Genomic DNA, 27751 nt, shown 5'->3' with positions numbered 1-27751 from the left:
GGGGGCCGATGTTCCTTTATCATGGGAGATAAGACCAGTTCATTTTCTCGCTGGCGGAGGCTGGTTAACACGGGCTGGGGGGGTGCTGGCCGAGTGAACACGGGCTGGGGGGAGTGCTGGCCGAGTGAACACGGGCTGGGGGGAGTGCTGGCCGGTTTCACACGGGCTGGGGTGGTGCTGGCCGGGTGAACACGGGCTGGGGTGGTGCTGGCCGGGTGAAGACGGGCTTGGGGGAGTGCTGGCCGGGTTCACACGGGGTTGGGGGAGGGGTATTGGCCGGGGTTAGGAGTAAGGTCGCCCGGCGAGTACAACGCCATACCCAGCCTATGTTAACGGGCTGTTAACTGTAAATGATTTGTAGTGTAAGTCGCATTGTGGCAGGTGGTGGTGATAGTGGGGTGATTACGGTACAGTGAGGTGGTGATAGTGAGTGGTTACGGTACAATTATGTATTTTAAAGAAAGTTTGAACTGCTTGTAACGTAATTACCCTCAAGTCAGGTAATTCCTTCAAATCAAGTCATCATTTATCAACCGGCTGTGGTACTCTGAGCCGTCACGCGCACCTCGGGTGTTGGGGGCAAAAGGTTGTTTTTAGGCTACAAATACCTCAAAGGTGTACACCTGCCGTAGTGAAATTGCTCTTGACACTTCAATTAGAGTTTGTGGTGTTTGGTAATGCATTCTGCAACTTTTGCTTTGTTGAGTCTAAGTCTGAGTCAACTTTTGCTTTGTTGAGTCTAAATCTGAGTCAACTTTTGCTTTGTTGAGTCTAAGTCTGAGTCAACTTTTGCTTTGTTGAGTCTAAGTCTGAGTCAACTTTTGCTTTGTTGAGTCTAAGTCTGAGTCAACTTTTGCTTTGTTTAGTCTAAATCTGAGTCAACTTTTGCTTTGTTGAGTCTAAATCTGAGTCAACTTTTGCTTTGTTGAGTCTAAATCTGAGTCAACTTTTGCTTTGTTGAGTCTAAATCTGAGTCAACTTTTGCTTTGGTGAGTCTAAATCTGAGTCAACTTTTGCTTTGTTGAGTCTAAATCTGAGTCAACTTTTGCTTTGTTGAGTCTAAATCTGAGTCAACTTTTGCTAAATCTTGAGTCATAGTGTTGAAAACAGCGTTAGGCTTTTTTTATTTATTTCCTTTAATGTTGTTATGTCAAGTGTAAACACAGTTGTATTGGAGGTATTAAAGTGACTTTAATTTGTTTTATTAATTTAACTTCTATTTTTGTTAACTTTTATTTTATGTTTCTCATGTTCATATCGCAAAGTTTATGATGCCTTTTTTGTTTCTTTTATGCTTTTGTTTCCTTTCACATAACTGAAACATTTTGTACAGTCTGAGAAAGATTATAAAGAATAATTATCATTTTTTTTACAAAAAAGGAAAAAGTGTAGCTACAGGTTTGTTTTAAAGTTAATGAAAGTGATTTACAGATCGTCACAGAAGGAATGTCGATATACACAAAATAAATATATATTTGGTAAATTACAATTACATTTTACAATATATATGAAAGAAAATGATATAAAAAAAATATATGAACGTAGTCACCGTCATATGAAAAGATGTGTTTTTAGATCGGGGGGGGGGGGGGAAAGTGATGTTATTTGATGAGTTTTACTAAGTCATCTCTAATCCACATCACCAGCCACACCATCCAGATCCATAACCACACTATCAACCAGCCCATCAGCCACACCACTATCCACACCTCATCTACAACACCCACATTTAATAACACATTTCTACAACACCAGCAGCACTACCTACAGCAGCAGCAACCACAACACACATTCACACAACCCACATCTACCACCACCACCAGCAACAACACCCACCTACAACAACAACACCCACCTACAACACCCACATATGTGATCCCAACTACATATATATGATGGGAGCTGTGCAGGAATGCAATGCCTGTCGATCAACCTGGTGGGGTCCTCAGCTCGTCTGTCCTGTGTGATGTATGTCCCCTGGCAGGGACACGGGGGGTGTCCTAAGGGACAGGGGGGGGGGACGGCTAAGGGATAGGGGGATTAAGGGGTGACGAATGGAAAAAGAAAGAATAGGGAGCGAGGATTTACCAGGCTGTTGTGTTTTCTCTTTATTAGTGTGTTTTTACGTGTTTAATTTCTGTCATTTGCGCTTTGTTTCTGTCAATTACAGGATGCCAAAGAAAATGGGGAAATAGATCCATATTCAAAGTATTGGGTGGGTGCAGCAAGTGTCAGGTTAGGTTTGGGTTTTGGGATTAAGTTAGGCTTTGTGTTGGGTTTAAACTTGGTTAGGTTTAGTTTGGTGTTGAGATGAAGGTCTATCAAACAACGCAACTGTTACTGAGCCTACTACAGCACCCTACTGACCAACTAACAAGTATACTTTAGTCCAGAATATTGTCCAGGACTTCAGTATACTCTGTGTATAGTATACTCTGTGTATACATACACCCATAAGCAGGGTACACTTCTGTGTGATGTATTTCAGAGTGAGAGGTCATTGTCTGAAGATATGTGAGCCATTGTCTCAACAATTTGATATATGTACTTCGCTCAGTTTGCTTCAGCTCAAAAGTGGATATATGCCAACCCGTCCTCGACTCAAGTCCATTCCATCCGGCGGTCGACCCTACAGACGCATTCATCAATTTTAACAGGCTGTTCATTCAAAACGGGAATTTTCTCAAATATAAATTAATATTATATTAGCGTATTGTGCATATATTAGGCATAGGTTAAGTTAAGTTAGGTGTTTAGGTTCTGTTAGCGATTATTTGTATTTGTAGTACGTGGCTGAAGCATTTACAGCGTTGTGGTTCGAACACAATTCGGCAGTAAAGCATTTGTTCCTGAAGTGCTCGAACGAAATCGGCTGTGAGTCGTGTGTAAACCGTTTTTCATTCGTAAAAACAGGGGGGTTGGCGGGTGGATGGAATCACTTTTGGATCTTTGTTTGGAGGACGGGCTGTTTACACCGTTGTGGTTCGAACACAGTTCGTCAGTGAAGCACTTGTTCCGGAAGTGTTCGAACGAAATCAGCTGTGAGTCGTGTGTAAACCGTTTTTCATTCGTAAAAACAGGGGGGTTGGCGGGTGTATGGAATGGACTTTGGTCTTTGTATGGAGGACGGGCTGCTTCTCAGATACATGTAAATTCGAAACGCCCTCGCTGAGGCTAGAACCTTCACTAACTGTGTGTTATACAACCACCACAACACCACGAAGCTGAGTGCTGTACTTGCGGGAGTTGAGCTCTGGCTCTTTGGTCCCGCCTCTCAACCGTCAATCAACAGGTATACAGGTGTGTGTATGTGTGTACTCTCCTATTTGTGCTTGCGGGGGTTGAGCTCTGGCTCTTTGGTCCCGCCTCTCAACCGTCAATCAACAGGTGTACAGATTCCTGAGCCTATTGGGCTCTATCATATCTACACTTGAAACTGTGTATGGAGTCTGTGTGTGTGTGTGTATGGAGTCTGTGTGTGTGTGTGTGTGTATGGAGTCTGTGTGTGTGTATGTGTGTGTATGGAGTCTGTGTGTGTGTATGTGTGTGTGTGTATGGAGTCTGTGTGTGTGTGTGTGTGTGTGTGTGTGTGTGTGTGTGTGTGTGTGTGTGTGTGTGTGTGTGTGTGTGTGTTCACCCATAAGCTGACTAAGACCTCCAGGTGTATCCGTGTGTGTAGACAACACTGTGCTTGACTACAGTACTACCAGTAACGCGGGAGAATAGTTGCCATACCGGCCAGGTATCCCCTGCGCTAATTAAGCAGCTCGTGCCTGGACTCCAATTGTCTGGTATCGCTAACCTTTAAGTGAAGATGACTGCTTAGCGAGCATGAAGCCCACTCACACCTGTTGCTCCTAGTGTACCTCTGGCCGGCCTGGGGCCAGATTCACTAAAGCAGTTACGCAAGCACTTACAAACGTGTACATCTTTCCTCAATCTTTGACGGCTTTGGTTACATTTATTAAACAGTTTACAAGCATGAAAACTTCCCAGTCAACTGTTGTTATTGTTATAAACAGCCTCCTGGTGCTTCGGAGCTCATTATCTGTTTAATAATTGTAAACAAAGCCGCCAAAGATTGAGAAAAGATGCACAGGTTCGTAAGTGTTTGCGTAAGTGCTTCGTGAATCTGACCCTTAGGTTATAAGTGCATACGAAGCCAGAGTGTTATTTTTCCTCTTCCTCATTCTTTAATTTCCATTCTTCGTGCGAGACGCCTCGTTAAATACACTTGGCTGTTTGCAGTTACTTTGAGCAGTCAGACTCATCTACACGGAGATGGTGATGAGGGCGGTGTGGGCGTGAGGGCGGTGTGGGCGTGAGGGCGGTGTGGGCGTGAGGGCGATGAAAGGGGCGGCGTGAGAGCGCTAAGGGAGGGACGCAGGGGTCACATCTCCGCCACCCACTCTTGTTCCTCCTGTTTGTTAACCATTATCTTAAGTGGCAGGTGGCCGACCTGGCCCCCTCTCTCTCTCTCCCTTCCCCGTGTCCACACACACACACACCCACACACACACGGGCCAGGATTTAGTATGATCTTGCATTCACGTGTCAAGGGGCAGGGTATTGTATGATTCTCTGTGATGTATGTTGCATACACGCATCTCTGTCTTGTATCAATCTAGAAAGAAAGAAAGAAAAATATTCATTGTAGTTTGAATACAATGAACTTTGTGTATTTCGTCTCTGATTTTAGATCTACTTCTCTATCTATATAGAATCTATCTATATATCTATCTTCTCTATATAGAAGTAGATCTACTTCTACAAACTTCTCCTACTATGCCTTTTTTCAGTTATATAATTTACTATGCATGATTCCATGGTTGTGAATTGTGTACACTAACATACAAGCGCCATATATTACCATTACAAGTAAAATAAAAAAAACTACTTAAAAGAATTAATGTATATCACAAACTATCTTGACCGTTATTGCAAATCAATCACCTCCTCGAACTCCTTCCGGGGCTGGACGAGTGGTCAAGATATGCCACGGGCGTTCCCCCTCAGAACTGTGACACTAAGGCGCTGGAACAAAGAAACTTGTCACTCTGTGGTCTTTTGTAACGCTAATTAGTTTGTCGCCCAGTTCTTTCGGGAACTTTCGTACGAACTTGCTCAAGAAACAAAGAGTTTCAGAGAAATCGGAACAGAACTGTAGCAATGTGCCAGATTTCTGTATTTGGGGTCAATCTATGGTAGTAGATTGACTACCAAATAGTAGTAGATAGTAGATTTGGGGTCACTGGTAGTAGCGGTACCAGTAACGGTACCAGAAGCAGTACCCTGGTAGAAGCGGTACCCCCCCTCGAATGCATTTGTTGAAGGTAGGTAGGTGCTGGCCATTACTGACCTACTGTCGGGGTCAGTAATGAATGCAGTACCTACGGGCTCACCATAGCCCGTGCTACTTGGAACTTTGTTCTAGGTAGCGAATCTTTAACAACAACAGTAATGAATGCAACTGTGCAATCGAAAAAAAAGGAAAAACTGCTCACTTTCGTCCTGGACTATACTCTGGCAACGTCCTTTTAGCTGCCAGAGCTAAAAGGACAATTATCATTGTCCTTTTAGTCTCCTAGGCATTTCTTCTCTGCTCTTTCTCCTACTTTCCTCCCCATCTCATCATTTCTGCCTCCCTCTCCCTATCTCCTCTCCCTATCAACGTCATTACCTGTGATGGGTAACTCAATCCGTGAATCTGATCGGACGGGTGAATCAGGTTTGTTTTTCATTATGGGACTTGATCCCCGTCTCATAAACACAGTGATTAGATTGTATAGGACCCGACGACACTTGGCTGTGGTGGCTGTGTGGCTGACACGATGGTCTTGTGGTGGTGGGGAGGAGGTGCCAGGCGCCCAGACTTCCTATGACGCTCCCCCTCCTCATAAAATAACCATTAATCCTGCAAAGTTTAATGAGATTAGCCCCAAGCGTCTGGTCTGCAACCTGAGACACAGGTTTATAGATACTCTCTCCGGATCCCAGCGTTGCAGGTGTAAAAAGTGAAAGGTACCATTTTGATATTAATGGTTTTTTTTTACACTGATGAAGATAAGGCTACTACGGGCTCACCATAGCCCGTGCTGCTTGGATCTTTTTGTTCCAAGTAGTGAATCTTAAACAACAAACAACATTACACTGATGAGTTTAGACACAGACAACTTATGACTTCTGTTAGCATGCTTGGAGCTTTACCTTCCTATGGAGCATGGCGAGGCTTTACACACAGAAATCCCAATAGCGTGATGTATCAAGTGAACAAATCCACAATGGCCGGATTTATACCATGCCGTACCTCAGTCGATTAAGGCAGCATCTGGGATCCTCTCGGACGCTGGTTCGAATCCTCATAACGGTCCTAGTGGATTTGTTCATGGTGAGGCTTGTTCACTAGTTTTCCTTGGAATATGACCCGCTAGTGAGTTTACAACCGGGGTATCCAATAACGGTTAGGTGAACAGAAGTGGACTGTTAAGGATAGGCACCTAGTTAATCCTCCCTCGCCAGGACTCGAACCCGGACCAAATCGATCTTCTTCAACAGTAACTAATATATAAATATATATATTAAACACTATATTATAAATTAATATATTATTGTATTGTAAATATTGTATTATAAACACTGTATTATATATACTTAATATATATTACGCATTGTGACTATTGTTAATTTTTTGGGGGGAATATTTTCCATTCTACGTAAATATCTTCTACCATCTGGAGGGAGAAGAAACAGTAGATCACTTAATCTTTCCATTATTATTGATTTGACGTTTCTTCAGGAATGTTAGATCTACAGGAGTATACTGTTGATATGACACAAGTATACTCAGCTTATAAGATGTTGTAGATTCTGCTACTTAGTAAAAGAAGTTTCAGTAGCACGGGCTATGGTGAGCCCGTAATGGCTCTTTGGAGCCATTATCTGTATCAATAGCTGACACTAGAGATCGGGCGATGGATGGGGGTGTTCATGGTGGATTTCGAGGGGTGTTCATGGTGGTTTTCGGGGGGTGTTCATGGTGGTTTTTCAGCCCTGGAGGGCTGGCTGTACCAGTTATGGAACTGGTGAAGTTAGTGTAGATCTCTAGGTTTTCCATTTTTTCTTTGCCTGAGACTTTCGCTGAGCCGCGCTGTGGTAGTAGTTGGGTGAGGTGGCTTCCATGAGGAAGTCTTGAGAGCTTCATTGTCTCTGTCTCTCGCTCTTATAACATGTATAGTTTCCTATCATTGTTGTGTGGGTGCTTGCCAGTGAGAGGAGCTTGGCGGTGTGAAATACTAACAAATTGAAAATTGTTCCCATTATTCGGTGTGGCTTGAAAAACCTTGGAAGTTATAGAAGGATAGTCTGTTTTATGCAACTACGGGCAAATTATGGATAGCAGAAAATTTCTGCAAATTTTCTCGGTCAGTGAATAATAGTGTATATTGCTGATATATTTTTATTTTTTTTTTTCAAAATATTTAGCGATGTAGCCTGTAAGCAAAATTTGTAGTATACTTGTAATCGTCATTATACTATACCTATCTCGTATACTCGGTATATTTAGTCTTTCCTAAATCTAAACTTATCCAATTTATACCCTTTGTTTCGTGTTCTGTCTTATGTTGATACTTTTAATACCCCTATTAATATCCCCTTTGTTAAGAACAATGATTGATTATCAATCAATCGTACATGTGACTTTGGACAGACAAATAGACGTTTTTTTCTATGTACAGATTGACTAGAGAGTACCCACTCTGCCGGGGTTTCTCTCCCCCTTCCCCCCCCCCTCACCCCTCTCTCCAAATCTCCCCCCTCTCTCACGTCTCCCTATCTCTTCCCATCTCCCTCCTCTCCAACTTTCTTCCCCTCTTCTCTCTCTCTTCTTCTCTCCACACCCTCTCTCCCATCTCCTACCCTCTCTACCTTCCTCCTATTCTCCTCTTAACATCCCCCTCCCCCCTCTCCCTATCTCGCATCTTTCTCCACCTTTCCCAATTCCCTCCTCCCTCTCTCTCTCTCTCTCTCTCTCTCTCTCTCTCTCTCTCTCTCTCTCTCTCTCTCTCTCTCTCTCTCTCTCTCTCTCTGTCAGTACTAGTATCTGTGTCTGCCTTTGTTTTTAGTCTGTCTATTTGTCTTTCTGTCTCTTTACACTGTCGACCCGGTCTTTCTGTAACCCTGTCTCTCTGTCTCTGTGTCTGTCTGTTTATCTTTCTCTTTCTTATTGTCTGTCTGTCTTTTTGCTGACTACCTGTCCTTTTTTGAACTGCTGTTCTCTGTAAGTATTTTTTTGTGTGGAATAAGTGAATTAAAAGAATAACTTGTTTCTTTAAATACATGATAGAAAGAGTTGTGACATTATTAGAAAGATTTATACGTGGTATTCATGCCCGTGCCGCCTCTTGGGTGGCTTAATCTTACATCAGAAAGATCCAAGGGGATAAATATCGAGATGTCTTTGAAGTTGGAGCTCTGAGAGGTGTGAAGCTTAGTCAGGTGACAGGTACGGGGAGCTGGGGTCCCTTAGGGGGGCGGCGCGCCCTCTGGCGGGAGGCGAGGTAGGGGAGATTACCTCCACGGCAGGTCAGCTGTGACGCGACTTGATTACTTTGGCGGGAATATTGAGTGATTGAGAGGGAAGGGGGATAGGGTGTGTGTGTGTGTGTGTGTGTGTGTGTGTGTGTGTGTGTGTGTGTGTGTGTGTTTACTAGTTGTGTTTTTTTGCGGGGGTTGAGCTTTGCTCTTTCGGCCCGCCTCTCAACTGTCAATCAACTGTTTACTAACTATTTTTTTTTTTCCCCACACCACACACACACACACACACACACCAGGAAGCAGCCCGTGACAGCTGGCTAACTCCCAGGTACCTATTTACTGCTAGGTAACAGGGGCACTTAGGGTGAAAGAAACTTTGCCCATTTGTTTCTGCCTCGTGCGGGAATCGAACCCGCGCCACAGAATTACGAGTCCTGCGCGCTATCCACCAGGCTACGAGGCCCCCTACGAGGTGTGTGTGTGTGAGTGTGTGTGTGTGTGTGTGTGTGTGTGTGTGTGTGTGTGTGTGTGTTTGTATGTGTGTGTGTGTGTGTGTGTGTGTGTGTGTGTGTGTGTGTGTGTGTGTGTGTCAACTCACCTATTTGTGCTTGAGGGGGTTGAGCTTTGGTCCTTTTGGTGTGTGTGTGTACTCACCTAATTGTGCTTGCCGGGGGGGTTGAGCTCTGGCTCTTTGGTCCCGCCTCTCAACCGTCAATCAACTGATGTACAGATTCCTGAGCCTACTGGGCTCTATCATATCTGCCTTTAAATTTGTGAATGGAGTTACCCTCTACAATCTGCTCCTTTTGGTCATTCCATTTTCTATGTGAAATATAGAGGAACCCGAAATACTTTTTCTCGTATGGAAAAACAAGAACAAAAACTGCATTGGGCCAAAGGTGATGGAACTTTCACAGATGACAAGAAAGAAATGAGTGAAATACTGAGTCTTCAGTACGATTCTGTCTTCAGTGATCCCCCTGAAGACCACATTGAAGATCAATGATCCAAACGAATTCTTCATGAATGTGACACCAACATCGAACTCGCATATCAGATGTCACCCATAACCCCACAGGACTCTGAAGGAGCCATAGACAGCATGTCCATGCACTCTGCACCCAGGCCCAGACTCGTGGAATTCTATATTCATCAAGAAATGCAAAACATCACTATTACAGGCCCTAAAACATCATTTGGATACGAATCCTAGATACTGGCGTCATCCTGAAATAAAACAGCGGAGATCGCGTTACTTCGCACAGGAGGAGGTAGTAAAGCAGATGCATAAAATTATAGACCAACAGTTCTAGCCTCACACATTATACAAATATCAGAAAGAGTGCTAATAAGTAAGATTACAAATCACATGGAATCACAACATCTACATCACCCTGGACAACACCGGTTCAGAACAGGACGCTCCTGCCTCTCACAGTTGCTAGATCACTATGACATGACCTTAGATGCCGTGGAAGACAAGCGAAATGCAAATGTAATATTCACACACTTTGAACAAGCCTTCGACAAATGTGACCATGGTGTTATTGCACACAAAATGAGTGCAAAAGGATTTAATGGCAAAGTAGAGAGAGATGGATCTTCAACTTCCTAACGAACAGAACGCAGAGTGTAATAGTCAACACAGTCAAATCTGAATCACCATCTGTGAAAAGCTCAGTCCTCTTGCGGGCTATTCATGCCCATGCCACCTCTTGGGTGGCTTAATCTCTATCAATCAGTCTCAGTCCCCCATGGTACCGTACTTGCTCCGGTACCTTACTCTTGAAGAACACCATAAAGTAGCTGTCACGACTGCAAGTAAAATGACAGGTTGGATAACAAGGACCTTCCAAACAAGGGATACCAAAGATACTTTTAAAGACGCTCGTATTCTCTAAGGTGGAGATTGTTGCACTCTAACAGCCACATTCAGAGCCGGAGAAATTGCTAACCTAGAGAGCGTGCAAAGATCCTTTACCGCTAAAATCCACTCTATAAGTCATCTTAATTATTGGAACCGATTAAAAGTTCTAAATCTGTATTCTCTAGAGTGCAGGCGAGAGACATAATAATTTACACGTGGAAGATATCAGAGGGGCTGGTTCCAAATCTGAACACAGAAATAATACCACAGAGAGACCAAAGAGACTTTTGAGACCAGAAAACATGGCAGGATGTGCAGAATATCCCCGTTGAAAAGCAGAGGTGCAATAGGTACTCTGAGAGAGAACTATCAACATCAGAGGCCCGAGACTGTTCAACACGCTTCCACTACACATAAGGGGCATAACTGGCCGACGCCTCACAGTGTTCAAGAGAGAACTCGACAAACACCTTCAAAGAATACCAGATTAACCAGGCTGTGATTCAGGCTGCGAGCAGCCGCATCCAACAGCCTGGTTGACCAGACGACCAACAGGGAAGCCTCCGAACCTCCGATGCTGTTGATCCCCGGAAGCTACACAAGGTAGACACAAGGTAGATTACCCTTACGCTAAAAGAAAACTTTCTAACATCTCTATGACACATCTGAGTCTCAACCTTCCATCCGTGTCTCCTTATTCTGTTCTTATTCATTATACACATTTTCTCTGTTTCCACCTTGTTAATACCTCTAAGGTGCGACTGACACCTCGTCCGCCACCTCCCCCTCCCTAACCTATCCTCCCCCCCCACCTAACCTTCCCTACCCCCTACCTATCCCCCCCCCCTCCCTCCCTCCCTCCCAGTACAGGTAGACATGGCCATCAACCCCCCACTCATCATAATTATTTGCTCATCATGCTAATCATCCATCTGACAATTAGTGACAGTTTAATGACCCTTTCATTAGCACCTGTGACATGACCCCTGGAAAGCCACGCTGGAAGTTATAATGCAAATTTATTCCAATAAAGCGACGTAATTTATTCCAATAAAGCGACGTAATTTATTTAAATAAAATTATGAAATTTTGAATGATGATCGGTTTTGGTCAATTCTGTCCACTTACCACTGAAGACCATCACAAACAAATACTGGACCATGGAAGCAAATACTATTCATACTTTTAAAACTAGGTATGATAGGGAAATGGGACTGGAGTCATTGCTGTAAACAACCGATAGCTGGAAAGGCGGGATCCAAGAGTCAATGCTCGATCCTGCAAGCACAAATAGGTGAGTACAAATAGGTGAGTACAAGCATTCCAAGAATGCCTCCAGCTGCTCCTAGCATTCCAAGAATGCCTCCAGATGCTCCTAGCATTCCAAGAATGCCCCCAGCTGCTCCTAGCATTCCAAGAATGCCCCCAGCTGCTCTTAGCATTCTAAGAATGCCTCCAGCTGCTCCTAGCATTCCAAGAATGCCCCCAGCTGCTCTTAGCATTCTAAGAATGCCTCCAGCTGCTCCTAGCATTCCAAGAATGCCTCCAGATGCTCCTAGCATTCCAAGAATGCCCCCAGCTGCTCCTAGCATTCCAAGAATGCCCCCAGCTGCTCCTAGCATTCCAAGAATGCCCCCAGCTGCTCCTAGCATTCCAAGAATGCCCCCAGCTGCTCCTAGCATTCCAAGAATGCCCCCAGCTGCTCCTAGCATTCCAAGAATGCCCCCAGCTGCTCCTAGCATTCCAAGAATGCCCCCAGCTGCTCCTAGCATTCCAAGAATGCCCCCAGCTGCTCCTAGCATTCTAAGAATGCCCCCAGCTGCTCCTAGCATTCCAAGAATGCCCCCAGCTGCTCCTAGCATTCTAAGAATGCCCCCAGCTGCTCCTAGCATTCCAAGAATGCCTAAAGCTGCTCCTAGCATTCCAAGAATGCCCCCAGCTGCTCCTAGCATTCCAAGAATGCCCCCAGCTGCTTCTAGCATTCTAAGAATGCCCCCAGCTGCTCCTAGCATTCTAAGAATGCCCCCAGCTGCTCCTAGCATTCCAAGAATGCCTCCAGCTGCTCCTAGCATTCCAAGAATGCCCCCAGCTGCTCTTAGCATTCCAAGAATGCCCCCAGCTGCTCCTAGCATTCCAAGAATGCCCCCAGCTGCTCTTAGCATTCCAAGAATGCCTCCAGCTGCTCCTAGCATTCTAAGAATGCCCCCAGCTGCTCCTAGCATTCCAAGAATGCCTCCAGCTGCTCCTAGCATTCCAAGAATGCCTCCAGCTGCTCCTAGCATTCTAAGAATGCCCCCAGCTGCTCCTAGCATTCCAAGAATGCCTCCAGCTGCTCCTAGCATTCCAAGAATGCCTCCAGCTGCTCCTAGCATTCTAAGAATGCCCCCAGCTGCTCCTAGCATTCCAAGAATGCCTCCAGCTGCTCCTAGCATTCCAAGAATGCCTCCAGCTGCTCCTAGCATTCCAAGAATGCCTCCAGCTGCTCCTAGCATGCCAAGAATGCCCCCAGCTGCTCCTAGCATTCCAAGAATGCCTCCAGCTGCTCCTAGCATTCCAAGAATGTCTCCAGCTGCTCCTAGCATTCCAAGAATGCCCCCAGCTGCTCCTAGCATTCTAAGAATGCCCCCAGCTGCTCCTAGCATTCCAAGAATGCCTCCAGCTGCTCCTAGCATTCCAAGAATGCCTCCAGCTGTTCCTAGCATTCCAAGAATGCCTCCAGCTGCTCCTAGCATTCCAAGAATGCCTCCAGCTGCTCCTAGCATTCCAAGAATGCCCCAGCTGCTCCTAGCATTCCAAGAATGCCCCCAGCTGCTCCTAGCATTCCAAAAATGCCCCAGCTGCTCCTAGCATTCCAAGAATGCCCCCAGCTGCTCCTAGCATTCCAAGAATGCCTCCAGCTGCTCCTAGCATTCCAAGAATGCCTCCAGCTGCTCCTAGCATTCCAAGAATGCCTCCAGCTGCTCCTAGCATTCCAAGAATGCCCCAGCTGCTCCTAGCATTATAAGAATGCCCCCAGCTGCTCCTAGCATTCCAAGAATGCCTCCAGCTGCTCCTAGCATTCCAAGAAGGCCCCCAGCTGCTCCTAGCATTCCAAGAATGCCTCCAGCTGCTCCTAGCATTCCAAGAATGCCTCCAGCTGCTCCTAGCATTCCAAGAATGCCTCCAGCTGCTCCTAGCATTCCAAGAATGCCTCCAGCTGCTCCTAGCATTCCAAGAATGCCCCCAGCTGCTCCTAGCATTCCAAGAATGCCCCAGCTGCTCCTAGCATTCCAAGAATGCCCCCAGCTGCTCCTAGCATTCCAAGAATGCCCCCAGCTGCTCCTAGCATTCCAAGAATGCCTCCAGCTGCTCCTAGCATTCCAAGAATGCCTCCAGCTGCTCCTAGCATTCCAAGAATGCCCCCAGCTGCTCCTAGCATTCCAAGAATATACCCCCAGCTGCTCCTAGCATTCCAAGAATGCCCCCAGCTGCTCCTAGCATTCCAAGAATGCCCCCAGCTGCTCCTAGCATTCCAAGAATGCCCCCAGCTGCTCCTAGCATTCCAAGAATATACCCCCAGCTGCTCCTAGCATTCCAAGAATGCCCCCAGCTGCTCCTAGCATTCCAAGAATGCCTCCAGCTGCTCCTAGCATACCAAGAATGCGCCCAGCTGCTCCTAGCATTCCAAGAATGCCCCCAGCTGTTCCTAGCATTCCAAGAATGCCTCCAGCTGCTCCTAGCATTCCAAGAATATACCCCCAGCTGCTCCTAGCATTCCAAGAATATACCCCCAGCTGCTCCTAGCATTCCAAGAATGCCCCCAGCTGCTCCTAGCATATCAAGAATGCCCCCAGCTGCTCCTAGCATACCAAGAATGCCCCCAGCTGCTCCTAGCATTCCAAGAATATACTCCCAGCTGCTCCTAGCATACCAAGAATATCCCCAGCTGCTCCTAGCATTCCAAGAATATACCCCCAGCTGCTCCTAGCATACCAAGAATGCCCCCAGCTGCTCCTAGCATACCAAGAATGCCCCCAGCTGCTCCTAGCATACCAAGAATGCCCCCAGCTGCTCCTAGCATACCAAGAATGCCCCCAGCTGCTCCTAGCATTCCAAGAATATACCCCCAGCTGCTCCTAGCATACCAAGAATGCCCCCAGCTGCTCCTAGCATACCAAGAATATACCCCCAGCTGCTAGTCTTGGCTCAAATTGGCATCCTGTGTAATAGATGTTTAACACCTGTTAAATATCCTTCGACCCGGATATTTAAGAGGTTTAACAAGACAAACAGGTGTTAGTCTTTTCATAATGACTTGGTTAATCTTGGCTGGTGGCATCGTTCGCGCGTCACGCAGGTACACAGCTCCTGTCGAGCCAGTTGGGCACAGCACCCTGCAGTAAGCCTGAAGGAGCAACCCGTTCTCGCACTTTCTTACAGTCAATATTGACTTATTAAATACGTGCATATGTGACATACTAAACATACTAGTTTACCTTGAAAAGCTTCATAGAAAATACCGACCTTACCTAACCTTCTTTGTATGTTAAGATAAGCATCTTATTGCTCCGTAATTACAATTATTACTTAACCTATACCTATAATAGGTTAAGTAATAATTGTAATTAGGAAGCAAATTGCTTATCTTAACATACTAAGAAGGTTAGGTAAGGTCGGTGTTTTCTATAAAGCTTTTCAAGGTAAACTAGTATGTTAAGTATGTCACATATGCACGTATTTAATAAGTCAATATTGACTATTCGAAAGTGCGAGGACGGGTTGGAAGGAGAAATGGTCGCCAGCCAGTGGGGTTCGAACAGCATCGCTTCGTCTAGTCGCTATATAACGCCTCTCCTGATTGGTTACGCGACTAGGACTAAGCCAATCACCTGTCCTCAAATAGTTAATAGGGGTCAATAATAATAATATTTGGACTAAAACTTAATTAAAGAGAAGTTATATAATAGAGAATATAATATTATCACAGAATATTATATAAGTTATATAATATCATCACACTATATTGCTTTGTGTGGTAAATATATCGGTAAATGATATTCAAACGCAAGACTGCAGATGTAAACAAATATGGCCGCCGCTGCCAGTAATAGACAACACAATTATTTTCACGGCGCTTTTGTAAGATAGATGCAATTAAATAGATGTAGAAAATGTTTTCACAGGTGGCGCTGAGGTTCTTAAAAATTCAGAGATGACTGTAGATTTAAATAACAATATATATAAATAAAAATGTAAATGTTCGTTTGTTCAATGTCGCTAATCTCCGAAAGTTCTTCACCGATTGCTTTTTGACGCAACGTTCCATTCGAATATGCGCGTGTTTTTATATACCTACTATATGGATGCCACACCTGTGACAGGTAAAAACATGCTTTTTTTTTTAAAAACAGTGCCATCTGTTGCACGTAAGAGCAACACATGCTATACTAAATATGTTACGATTCCATTTCAATGTTTCCGATTGCATTGATAAATTGAATTTTCATAGATTTTGATTTATTTTCATTTTGATTGAATTATTTTGTGTGACATTGCGTTGGAATTGAACTGTGTTGGTTACCATACCGTTCATTTCGTGAGTATAGTTTATTTTTATATTTTTTTAATTGTTTTTATTTCGTTTTTATTACTACTTATTTTTGAGTGAGGGGAGCTTCAGATCATTTGAGAATCATCGGACGAGGGAGTGGGGAATGCTGGGGAGGACGAGAGGACGGGGAGGGGGTAATGGATGGGAAGATAGGGAATGGGGGATGGTGGTTACGAGAGGGATGGGGAAGTGGAGAATGGTTGGGAGGACAAGGGGAGTGGGGGATGGTTGTTAGGACGAGGGGACGGAGGAGGGGGGAGGGGGAATGATGGGAATACGAGGGGACGAGGGAGTGGGGGATAGTGGGGAGGACGGGTGAGTGGGGGTATGATTGGGAGAGCAAGGGGATAGGGGAGGGTTGCTGTGGCTCAGCAACGCGTGGCCTGGAACAGCTAGTAACATATAAATTACATTCAGGTTTGAACCAGGTTTGGTCACTGAATCGGGAAGAATTTTAGATTGTAGAGAGAAGAGTGAAGCTTTATCCAAGGAGGATAGCGAGAGGTTTAAGCATATTCTCCCGGACAGAAGCTATATAAAATATAACGTCGTGTATCCTCTCACGACAGAATGAGCACAGCAAGTTTAAAAGATAAATAAAGAAGCTATTTAGCAGGTGTAGCGAGGCCACGGGTGTACAAGCACAGGAGGATGATAAAGCACAGTGGGTGTAGCGAGACCACGGGTGTACAAGCACAGGAGGATGATAAAGCACAGTGGGTGTAGCGAGACCACGGGTGTACAAGCACAGGAGGATGATAAAACACAGTGGGTGTAGCGAGACCACGGGTGTACAAGCACAGGAGGATGATAAAGCACAGTGGGTGTAGCGAGACCACGGGTGTACAAGCACAGGAGGATGATAAAACACAGTGGGTGTAGCGAGACCACGGGTGTACAAGCACAGGAGGATGATAAAGCACAGTGGGTGTAGCGAGACCACGGGTGTACAAGCACAGGAGGATGATAAAACACAGTGGGTGTAGCGAGACCACGGGTGTACAAGCACAGGAGGATGATAAAACACAGTGGGTGTAGCGAGACCACGAGTGTACAAGCACAGGAGGATGATAAAGCACAGTGGGTGTAGCGAGACCACGGGTGTACAAGCACAGGAGGATGATAAAGCACAGTGGGTGTAGCGAGACCACGGGTGTACAAGCACAGGAGGATGTTAAAGCACAGTGGGAGTAGCGAGACCACGGGTGTACAAGCACAGGAGGATGATAAAACACAGTGGGTGTAGCGAGACCACGGGTGTACAAGCACAGGAGGATGATAAAACACAGCAGGTGTAGCGAGACCACGGGTGTACAAGCACAGGAGGATGATAAAGCACAGTGGGTGTAGCGAGACCACGGGTGTACAAGCACAGGAGGATGATAAAACACAGTGGGTGTAGCGAGACCACGGGTGTACAAGCACAGGAGGATGATAAAACACAGTGGGTGTAGCGAGACCACGGGTGTACAAGCACAGGAGGATGTTAAAGCACAGTGGGAGTAGCGAGACCACGGGTGTACAAGCACAGGAGGATGATAAAGCACAGTGGGTGTAGCGAGACCACGGGTGTACAAGCACAGGAGGATGATAAAGCACAGTGGGTGTAGCGAGGCCACGGGTGTACAAGCACAGGAGGATGATACAGCACAGTGGGTGTAGCGAGGCCACGGGTGTACAAGCACAGTAGGATGATAAAGCACAGTGGGTGTAGCGAGGCCACGGGTGTACAAGCACAGGAGGATGATAAAGCACAGTGGGTGTAGCGAGGCCACGGGTGTACAAGCACAGGAGGGTGTTAAAGCACAGTGGGAGTAGCGAGACCACGGGTGTACAAGCACAGGAGGATGATAAAGCACAGTGGGTGTAGCGAGACCACGGGTGTACAAGCACAGGAGGATGATAAAGCACAGTGGGAGTAGCGAGACCACGGGTGTACAAGCACAGGAGGATGATAAAGCACAGTGGGTGTAGCGAGACCACGGGTGTACAAGCACAGGAGGATGATAAAGCACAGTGGGTGTAGCGAGGCCACGGGTGTACAAGCACAGGAGGATGATACAGCACAGTGGGTGTAGCGAGGCCACGGGTGTACAAGCACAGTAGGATGATAAAGCACAGTGGGTGTAGCGAGGCCACGGGTGTACAAGCACAGGAGGATGATAAAGCACAGTGGGTGTAGCGAGGCCACGGGTGTACAAGCACAGGAGGATGATAAAGCACCGCGGGTGTGTGTGTATGCTCATTTGTATGATAATGGCGGCCACAGCTGTTCATCCGAGGCCCGGGGCGCGCTGGGGTAACTACCCCAGAGAATTATAAGAAGTTATTTTTCCTTTCTTGTTTGGTGTGGCCAAACAATAGGCTACAGTTAAGCATTTTATCCCTCCTGCTGCAGTATAAGTGAAGGAATTTACCTTATACTAAGAAGTTTCTGTTGTATATTGTATATATGTCATTGTATCTTGGTTATCTTGAGGTTATCTTGAGATGATTTCGGGGCTTTTTTTAGTGTCCCCGCGGCCCGGTCCTCGACCAGGCCTCCACCCCCAGGAAGCAGCCCGAGACAGCTGACTAACACCCAGGTACCTATTTTACTGCTAGGTAACAGGGGCATAAGGTGAAAGAATACTATACTTCTATATACTATACTTCTTTCGTAATTAATTGTATTTTAGCTCACTATCGGGGAAGCGCTTTACTATCATTCGTTCACTACAGTTTCGTATCTGATGCATTACCTTTTGCACGAAAGAATTTAATTTTTGTTTTTTTCGCACGTGTGAACATTATAATTGAATCACGCAACACAAGCGGTAACAACGCTCCTCATATTACGGGCTCGCCATAGCCCGTGCTACCTGGGCATTTCGTTCTGAGTAGCTAAATATAAAACAACAACAACAACGCTGCGCATACCACATACCACATACCACATATCACATACCACATAAAAGCCAAGTCCTAGTCATACAAATCATATAATTTATCCTATAATTTAGTCATACAATTGGCTTAAATAGGATCGTGGATCACCTAACTCCATGTCAAAGTGGCACCCCCATGTTAAGGCCTAAAGTTTCAGTTGGGCAGCAGATAGGTGCCTCTGGAATCCTTCCTGTTATGGGGAAATTGGTGGCTCAGTAAGCAGAGTGGTTAGCTGCTGACTATGTGGTCGCCGGTTCGAGGATCAGACTGTGCAAGTGAAGGAAGGAATTATCAGGGTAAATCGCCAAGCCATTACGACTATATAGCGTTGGGAAGGCGTCAAATTTGGGATGGGACGGAGGAAAGGAATGGTGCCCAACCACTTAGACAGTCGGGGGATTGAACGCCGACCCTGCATGAAGCGAGACCGTCGTTCTACCGTCCAGCCCAAGTGGTTGGGTAAAGTGAATGAAATGCTGTTGTCCGCTGTGACTCACAACAGTGACGGCTCTGACAGTGCCCAAAGAACCTGATACCAGAGGGAGCCGGTCGGCCGAGCGGACAGCACGCTGGACTTGTGATCCTGTGGTCCCGGGTTCGATCCCGGGCGCCGGCGAGAAACAATGGGCAGAGTTTCTTTCACCCTATGCCCCTGTTACTTAGCAGTAAAATAGGTACCTGGGTGTTAGTCAGCTGTCACGGGCTGCTTCCTGGGGGTGGAGGCCTGGTCGAGGACCGGGCCGCGGGGACACTAAAGCCCCGAAATCATCTCAAGATAACCTACCAGCCCGTCATTGTTAGGGAAGAGGAGCAGTAATAGTCACCAGAAGACCCGGTAATGACCCTTAGGCGTGACCTTTGACCTTCAATGACCCTTAAGCGTGACCTGAGACCTTCAGCGACCCTTTAAGCGTGACCTGAGAGCTTCAGTGACCTTTAAGCGTGACCTGAGAGCTTCAATGACCCTTAAGAGTGACCTGAGACCGTCAATGACCCCTTAAGCGTGACCTGAGACCTTCAGCGACCCCCTTAAGCGTGACCTGAGAGCTTCAATGACCCTTAAGCGTGACTTGAGACCTTCAGTGACCCTTTAAGCGTGACCTGAGACCTTCAGTGACCCCTTAAGCTTGACCTGAGAGCTTCAATGACCCTTAAGCGTGACCTGAGAGCTTCAGTGACCCCTTAAGCGTGACCTGAGACCGTCAATGACCCCTTAAGCGTGACCTGAGACCTTCAGTGACCCCTTAAGCGTGACCTGAGAGCTTCAATGACCCCTTAAGCGTGACCTGAGAGCTTCAATGACCCTTAAGCGTGACCTGAGAGCTTCAATGACCCCTTAAGCGTGACCTGAGAGCTTCAATGACCCCTTAAGCGTGACCTGAGAGCTTCAATGACCCCTTAAGCGTGACCTGAGACCGTCAATGACCCCTTAAGCGTGACCTGAGACCTTCAATGACCCCTTAAGCGTGACCTGAGAGCTTCAATGACCCTTAAGCGTGACCTGAGAGCTTCAATGACCCTTAAGCTTGACCTGAGACCTTCAGCGACCCCTTAAGCGTGACCTGAAACCTTCAATTACCCCTTAATCGTGACCTGAAACCTTCAATTACCCCTTAAGCGTGACCTGAGACCTTCAATGACCCCTTAAGCGTGACCTGAGACCTTCAATGACCCCTTAAGCGTGGCCTGAGAGCTTCAATGACCCCTTAAGCGTGACCTCAGAGCTTCAATTACCCTTAAGCGTGACCTCAGAGCTTCAATGACACCTTAAGCGTGACCTGAGACCTTCAATGACCCTTAAGCGTGACCTGAGACCTTCAATGACCCCTTAAGCGTGAACTGAGACCTTCAATGACCCCTTAAGCGTGACCTGAGAGCTTCAATGACCCTTAATCGTGACCTGAGAGCTTCAATGACCCCTTAAGCGTGACCTGAGAGCTTCAATGACCCTTAAGCGTGACCTCAGAGCTTCAATGACCCCTTAAGCGTGACCTCAGAGCTTCAATGCCCCTTAAGCGTGACCTCAGAGCTTCAATGACCCCTTAAGCGTGACCTGAGAGCTTCAATTACCCTTAAGCGTGACCTCAGAGCTTCAATGACCCCTTAAGCGTGACCTGAGAGCTTCAATGACCCTTAAGCGTGACCTCAGAGCTTCAATTACCCCTTAAGCGTGACCTCAGAGCTTCAATGTCCCTTAAGCGTGACCTCAGAGCTTCAATGCCCCTTAAGCGTGACCTCAGAGCTTCAATGACCCCTTAAGCGTGACCTGAGAGCTTCAATGACCCTTAAGCGTGACCTCAGAGCTTCAATGCCCCTTAAGCGTGACCTGAGACCTTCAATGACCCCTTAAGCGTGACCTGAGAGCTTCAATGACCCCTTAAGCGTGACCTGAGAGCTTCAATGACCCCTTAAGCGTGGCCTCAGAGCTTCAATGACCCCTTAAGCGTGACCTGAGAGCTTCAATGACCCCTTAAGCGTGACCTGAGAGCTTCAATGACCCCTTAAGCGTGACCTGAGAGCTTCAATGACCCCTTAAGCGTGACCTGAGAGCTTCAATGACCTATCGACAGACAAAGGCGCGTCCCGCCTGCCTCAGCCCATCCCATGGGGAGATTTATCTGCCATTGCCAAAGTTTCGACAGCGATTATGGGCGTGAATCCCGGCCCCAGCCGTTGAATATATTATCCTCCCCCCCTCTCTCCCCTCTCCCTCTCCCCTCTCCCTCTCCCCTCTCCCTCTCCCCTCTCCTCTCTCCTCTCCCTCTCCCTCTCCTCTCTCCTCTCCCTTCTCTTAGCCCCGAGAACTCCATGGGGAATAGATGGAAGGGTGAGAGAAAATGGGGATAATTACGGAGTTTTTCTTTTTGGGTCCTTCCCGTTTTCTTCTGTTGTTGTCTTTCTCTGTGTTCTTGATTTTTTCTCTCTCTCTCTCTCTCTCTCTCTCTCTCTCTCTCTCTCTCTCTCTCTCTCTCTCTCTCTCTCTCTCTCTCTCTCTCTCTCTCTCTCTCTCTCTCTCCACTCTTTTATCTTGAGATTAAAGTTAAGTCTTAAGCAATACGTTAATTTCATTTTTTTATTATGCACCCCATACCCATGCCGTGGGCGGTGATGGAAAGGGCGGCAGCTTTACAGTCATGCGCTCCACACCCACGCAACTGGGCGGCAGCTTTACAGTCATGTGCTCCACACCCACCCAACTGGGCGGCAGCTTTACAGTCATGTGCTCCACACCCACCCAACTGGGCGGCAGCTTTACAGTCATGTGCTCCACACCCACCCAACTGGGCGGCAGCTTTACAGTCATGTGCTCCACACCCACCCAACCGGGCGGCAGCTTTACAGTCATGTGCTCCACACCCACCCAACTGGGCGGCAGCTTTACAGTCATGTGCTCCACACCCACCCAACTGGGCGGCAGCTTTACAGTCATGTGCTCCACACCCACCCAACCGGGCGGCAGCTTTACAGTCATGTGCTCCACACCCACCCAACTGGGCGGCAGCTTTACAGTCATGTGCTCCACACCCACCCAACTGGGCGGCAGCTTTACAGTCATGTGCTCCACACCCACCTAACTGGGCGGCAGCTTTACAGTCATGTGCAGGCTGCATCTACAGTAGGCAAATGTTGGATACTTGGCTAAGATTCCCGGCAGTACATCATTATGAATGAAGTACTTACACATTTCTTGGACACCATTGATGGTGTTATCTCTGAATTCCGCGATTTTTTCACATTCCATTATATAATGATACAAAGTATGCGAATAGTTCTGCTGACAGAGTTTACATTTAGTCAAGTCTACATCAGCAGATGTTGCAAACTCGCCGAAATTTTCAACTTCCGACCGTAGTCCGTTCATAGTCTGACTGTAGGGGCCTGACAGCTGAGTGGACAGCGCTTCGCAATCGTAGTCCTGAGGTTCCGGGTTCGATCCCCGGTGGAGGCGGAAACAAATGGGCAGAGTTTCTTTCACCCTGATACTCTTGTTCACCTAGCAGTAAATAGGTACCTGGGAGTTAGACAGCTGCTACGGGCTGCTTCCTGGGTGTGTGTAACAAAAAGGAGGCCTGGTCGAGGACCGGGTCGCGGGGACGCTAAGCCCCGAAATCATCTCAAGATAACCTCAAGATAACCTCAAAAAGATAATCAGTGGAGCAGAGAAGTGATATCGGAGCACGCCACCACCCCCTTCCCCTCCTCCCCCCCCCCCCCCAGAACATAACCCCCCCCCCAGAACATAACCCCCCGCCCCCCAGAACATAACCCCCCCCCAGAACATAACCCCCCCCAGAACATAACCCCCCCCCATCTCTTCCCCTTAACACTGAACTAAAGGGACTAAGTTGATTAAACTTCCCATTTAAGACTGGAAACTTGGCATCGAATTACAATGCTTCCTTAGCGATTAGTTCGAGATTTGCAATTCATTTGCATAGTTTTCCAATCAATTCCAATCCACATTGCTAATCGTGTGCGTATCGTAAATGCAGTGAGATAGTACTGTAACAGTTCTCGGATCCAAACGTCTATTTGGATTCAATCCGGATACTAAAATGGACACGATAGTATGGATGTAAACACGAGTGTCACGTGATGTAAACACGAGTGTCACGTGATGTAAACACGAGTGTCACGTGATGTAAACACGAGTGTCACGTGATGTAAACAATGACACGTGACAAACACGTGGCACGTGATGTAAACAATGACACGTGACAAACACGTGGCACGTGATGTAAACAATGACACGTGACAAACACGTGGCACGTGATGTAAACAATGACACGTGACAAACACGTGGCACGTGATGTAAACAATGACACGTGACAAACACGTGGCACGTGATGTAAACAGACACGTGGGTATGTTATGGACGCAAGAGTCAACGGTTCTACTGTTGAATCTACTGTTCTATTTCTACTGTTCTACACCTACTTGCGTCACGCACATAAGTTGTTTCTCCCACTTGCGTGACTGTTATGACTGGCCTAATCAAAGGTTATAACTACATGACTGGTCTAGTCAAAGGTTATAACTACATGACTGGCCTAGTCAAAGGTTATAACTATATGACTGGCCTAGTCAAAGGTAATAACTACATGACTGGTCTAGTCAAAGGTTATAACTACATGACTGACCTAGTCAAAGGTAATAACTACATGACTGGCCAAGTCAAAGGTTATAACTACATGACTGGCCTAGTCAAAGGTAATAACTACATGACTGGCCTAGTCAAAGGTTATAACTATATGACTGGTCTAGTCAAAGGTTATAACTACATGACTGGTCTAGTCAAAGGTTATAACTACATGACTGGCCTAGTCAAAGGTTATAACTATATGACTGGCCTAGTCAAAGGTAATAACTACATGACTGGCCTAATCAAAGGTAATAGCTACATGAATGGCATAGTCAAAGGTTATAACCAAACATATCAACTTGATCTGAAATCACCTGACACATTTGCATGTAGGATTGTGATCACTAAGAGACGTCGCTAACGTAGTTTGTTGCAAGCAAATTGAACATCTTGAGTATGCAATTGCAAATTTAAGTAAATGTTAATAGCAACACCTATTTATAATTAACTGGTTAGGCAAGGCTTATGATTTTTTTTTAATTTAATTTCGCGGGAAAGGATTAATAATTCTAATTCTTTAATATAACACATCAGGCTGAATGATTACTAGTAAAAATCTTAGATCTACAAATGGTTGCGTGTTACTGTTAATCTAGTTATAGAAAATGGGAGATGGTGAGGCATCATACAGCCTAAGGCTGGTGAGGCATCATACAGCCCAGGTTAATGAGGCATCATACAGCCTAAGGCTGGTGAGGCATTATACAGCCTAAGGCTGGTGAGGCATCATACAGCCTAAGGCTGGTGAGGCATTATACAGCCTAAGGTTGGTGAGGCATCATACAGCCTAAGGCAGGTGAGGCATCATACAGCCTAAGGCAGGTGAGGCATCATACAGCCTAAGGCTGGTGAGGCATTATACAGCCTAAGGTTGGTGAGGCATCATACAGCCTAAGGCTGGTGAGGCATCATACAGCCTAAGGCTGGTGAGGCATTATACAGCCTAAGGCTGGTGAGGCATTATACAGCCTAAGGCTGGTGAGGCATCATACAGCCTAAGGCTGGTGAGGCATCATACAGCCTAAGGCAGGTGAGGCATCATACAGCCTAAGGCTGGTGAGGCATTATACAGCCTAAGGTTGGTGAGGCATCATACAGCCTAAGGCTGGTGAGGCATCATACAGCCTAAGGCTGGTGAGGCATCATACAGCCTAAGGCTGGTGAGGCATCATACAGCCTAAGGCAGGTGAGGCATCATACAGCCTAAGGCAGGTAAGGCATCATACAGCCTAAGGCTGGTGAGGCATCATACAGCCCAGGTTAATGAGGCATCATACAGCCCAGGTTAATGAGGCATCATACAGCCTAAGGTTGGTGAGGCATCATACAGCCCAGGTTAATGAGGCATCATACAGCCTAAGGTTGGTGAGGCATCATACAGCCCAGGTTAATGAGGCATCATACAGCCTAAGGTTAATGAGGCATCATACAGCCTAAGGTTAATGAGGCATCATACAGCCTAAGGTTGGTGAGGCATCATACAGCCCAGGTTAATGAGGCATCATACAGCCTAAGGTTAATGAGGCATCATACAGCCTAAGGTTGGTGAGGCATCATACAGCCCAGGTTAATGAGGCATCATACAGCCCAGGTTAATGAGGCATCATACAGCCCAGGTTAATGAGGCATCATACAGCCCAGGTTAATGAGGCATCATACAGCCTAAGCTTACTTGCACTACCTCCACCTACAGCTTCAATATCCGCACATAGGATTTGTATCCTGTAACAAAATAATTTATATTTCATATATATATCACTTTCATGTTAGCTTATATATGTGCTTGTCAAGTATTCTACTCCCATCTATTCAAATTGTTATCCCAGTTTATATTGGGACACTGACGCTGTTTCCTCGGCTTGTAAAAGTTCTGATTTATGTTTTCCATGTTATCCTAGAGTGTCCTGGCGAGGGGGTCACCATGGGCTGCTGGAGCAGGTGCTGGGCCACCTTACGACGGGAGTTTAAGTTGAGCAACTTTAAGCTCGACCACCAGGACCCGTACCTTTTCCTTGCGTCGGAGGTAAGTGCACAGGATGAAGACCAGACCACACACTAGAAGGTGAAGGGACGACGACGTTTCGTCGTCGTCCGAAACAATCGACTTGAGAATGGTCCAGGACGGGCCGAAACGTCGTCGTTCCTTCAGCTTCTAGTGTGTGGGTCGTCCGAAATAATCGACTTGAGAATGGTCCAGGACGGACCGATACGTCGTCGTCGTCCCTTCACCTTCTAGTGTGTGGTCTGGTCAACATACGTTAGCCACGTTATTGTGACTCATCGTCCGCACAGGATGTATCTCCAGTGGGAGCAGATTCAGGCCAAAGTCAGACAGGATATTTGTAGCAAAAGTATTACCAAAAGGCATTAACTCTGGCATGTACGGAGATTTTCCAAACTTGGCATCAAAGCGATTAAATTCTTGTTACTGTAACGAACCTTGGAGCACCCAATGGGCGTTGTTACGGGTGATTTATATAGACCTGTCGTGAAGGGTCATCGCTGACCTCTATAATAGTGACCATTTCCTCATTCTTTTAACCCTCTTTTCTTTCCGTCCTTCTCTCTCATTCCTTCGGTAGCAGTTTGATAAGGAAGACTGGACAGTTTTTACCCTTTATGCCCCTCTCTCCAACCTATCCGATCTGTCTCTCTCTCGAGCGGTCCTCCTTTTTTCGCGACACTGTCCTCCTCTCCATTCCTCGCTATGCCTCCCATAGCACGTGGAAGTGCTATGGTGGAATTAAGTTCCGACAGGAATTCCATACCTGGAGGAATTTCAAACACTGCAAGTGCTCAGCCTGGAAAAGACGCCGACGCTGACAAATTCCTAATTCTTTTCTTTTGATCCGGAAGGCGAGTGCAATGGCCTGTTGGGTCATACGTACAGGAGATCTCCCTCTCAGGATCCTCTGAGGATCTCCCTCAGATCCGGAAGAAGATCCGTAAGATTGCTGGTAAATTTAGTCCCGATATTTCACTAGTCCTCCATGGTTCTACCGTGGCGGATCTGTTGTTTCCTCGCTAACTAACTGGGTTAACATTTTCCAGTCACTAGTTCCAGTGTGCACTCTCCTCCTACTTTCCTTACTCATGAGTCCATTCTTGAGTCTCGTCCCAGGGTCTTTGGCACTCGCCTCCAGCTTCACCTATAGCGATCTCTTCTCTCAACTGCAACTGCAGTCTGCCCCCATGTCTCTGCGGTTCTTCGGCACCGGGCGCCTTTTGTTAATCCCATCTTACAGGCCCCGTGGTGTAGTGGTTAAGACCCTCGCCTGGCGTTTTGCGAGTGCTTTGTCCTGGGTTCGTATCCTGGCCTGGGAGGATTTACTAGGCACAAATCCTTAACTGTAGCCTCTGTTTAACCCAACAGTAAAATGGGTACCTGGTTATTAAACGATTTGGCGGGTCGTATTCCGGGGAACATAGGATTAAGGACTTGCCCGAAACTCTGTGTGTGTGCTAGTAGCAGTACAAGAATGTAAGAACTCTTGTATATATAAATAAATAAAAATCCCCTACACAGAGCTATGTTGAAACCGGCATCTTGTCCCTACAGGATCGTCGGGATCGCTACTATCTTCGCTACCTCGCAAGGTCTCTGCAATATCCTCATTCTCGTTTATGCTGAGCTGTGGCTATTGACCCCTCCAGTAGTCCCTCTTCCTTGTCACCACCTTCCCTTTTC

General features: G+C 46.5%; 2 protein-coding genes across 4 annotated transcripts in view; one reads left to right on the top strand and one right to left on the bottom strand.

Annotated features, from left to right (window-relative positions):
- The window catches only part of LOC123765292 (protein rolling stone), a 99709-nt gene that overhangs the window by 55801 nt on the left and 16157 nt on the right, over window positions 1–27751 (top strand). For all 3 annotated transcript variants that reach the window (XM_069335526.1, XM_069335527.1, XM_045753840.2), the window contains exon 2: window positions 25962–26086. In XM_069335526.1, coding sequence (XP_069191627.1) covers window positions 25985–26086 — 102 coding nt within the window. In that variant the 5' untranslated portion in view covers window positions 25962–25984. The remainder of the gene's footprint in view (window positions 1–25961; window positions 26087–27751) is intronic.
- LOC123765394 (uncharacterized PE-PGRS family protein PE_PGRS46-like) lies at window positions 11668–13164 on the bottom strand. Its single transcript, XM_045753939.2, has one exon. It carries the CDS (start codon window positions 13162–13164, stop codon window positions 11668–11670), a length of 1497 nt encoding a protein of 498 aa, XP_045609895.2.

This window comes from Procambarus clarkii, chromosome 33 (assembly GCF_040958095.1).
Source record: "Procambarus clarkii isolate CNS0578487 chromosome 33, FALCON_Pclarkii_2.0, whole genome shotgun sequence".
NCBI classification, from domain to species: domain Eukaryota; kingdom Metazoa; phylum Arthropoda; class Malacostraca; order Decapoda; family Cambaridae; genus Procambarus; species Procambarus clarkii.
This window is presented reverse-complemented; position numbering and strand designations above follow the sequence as displayed.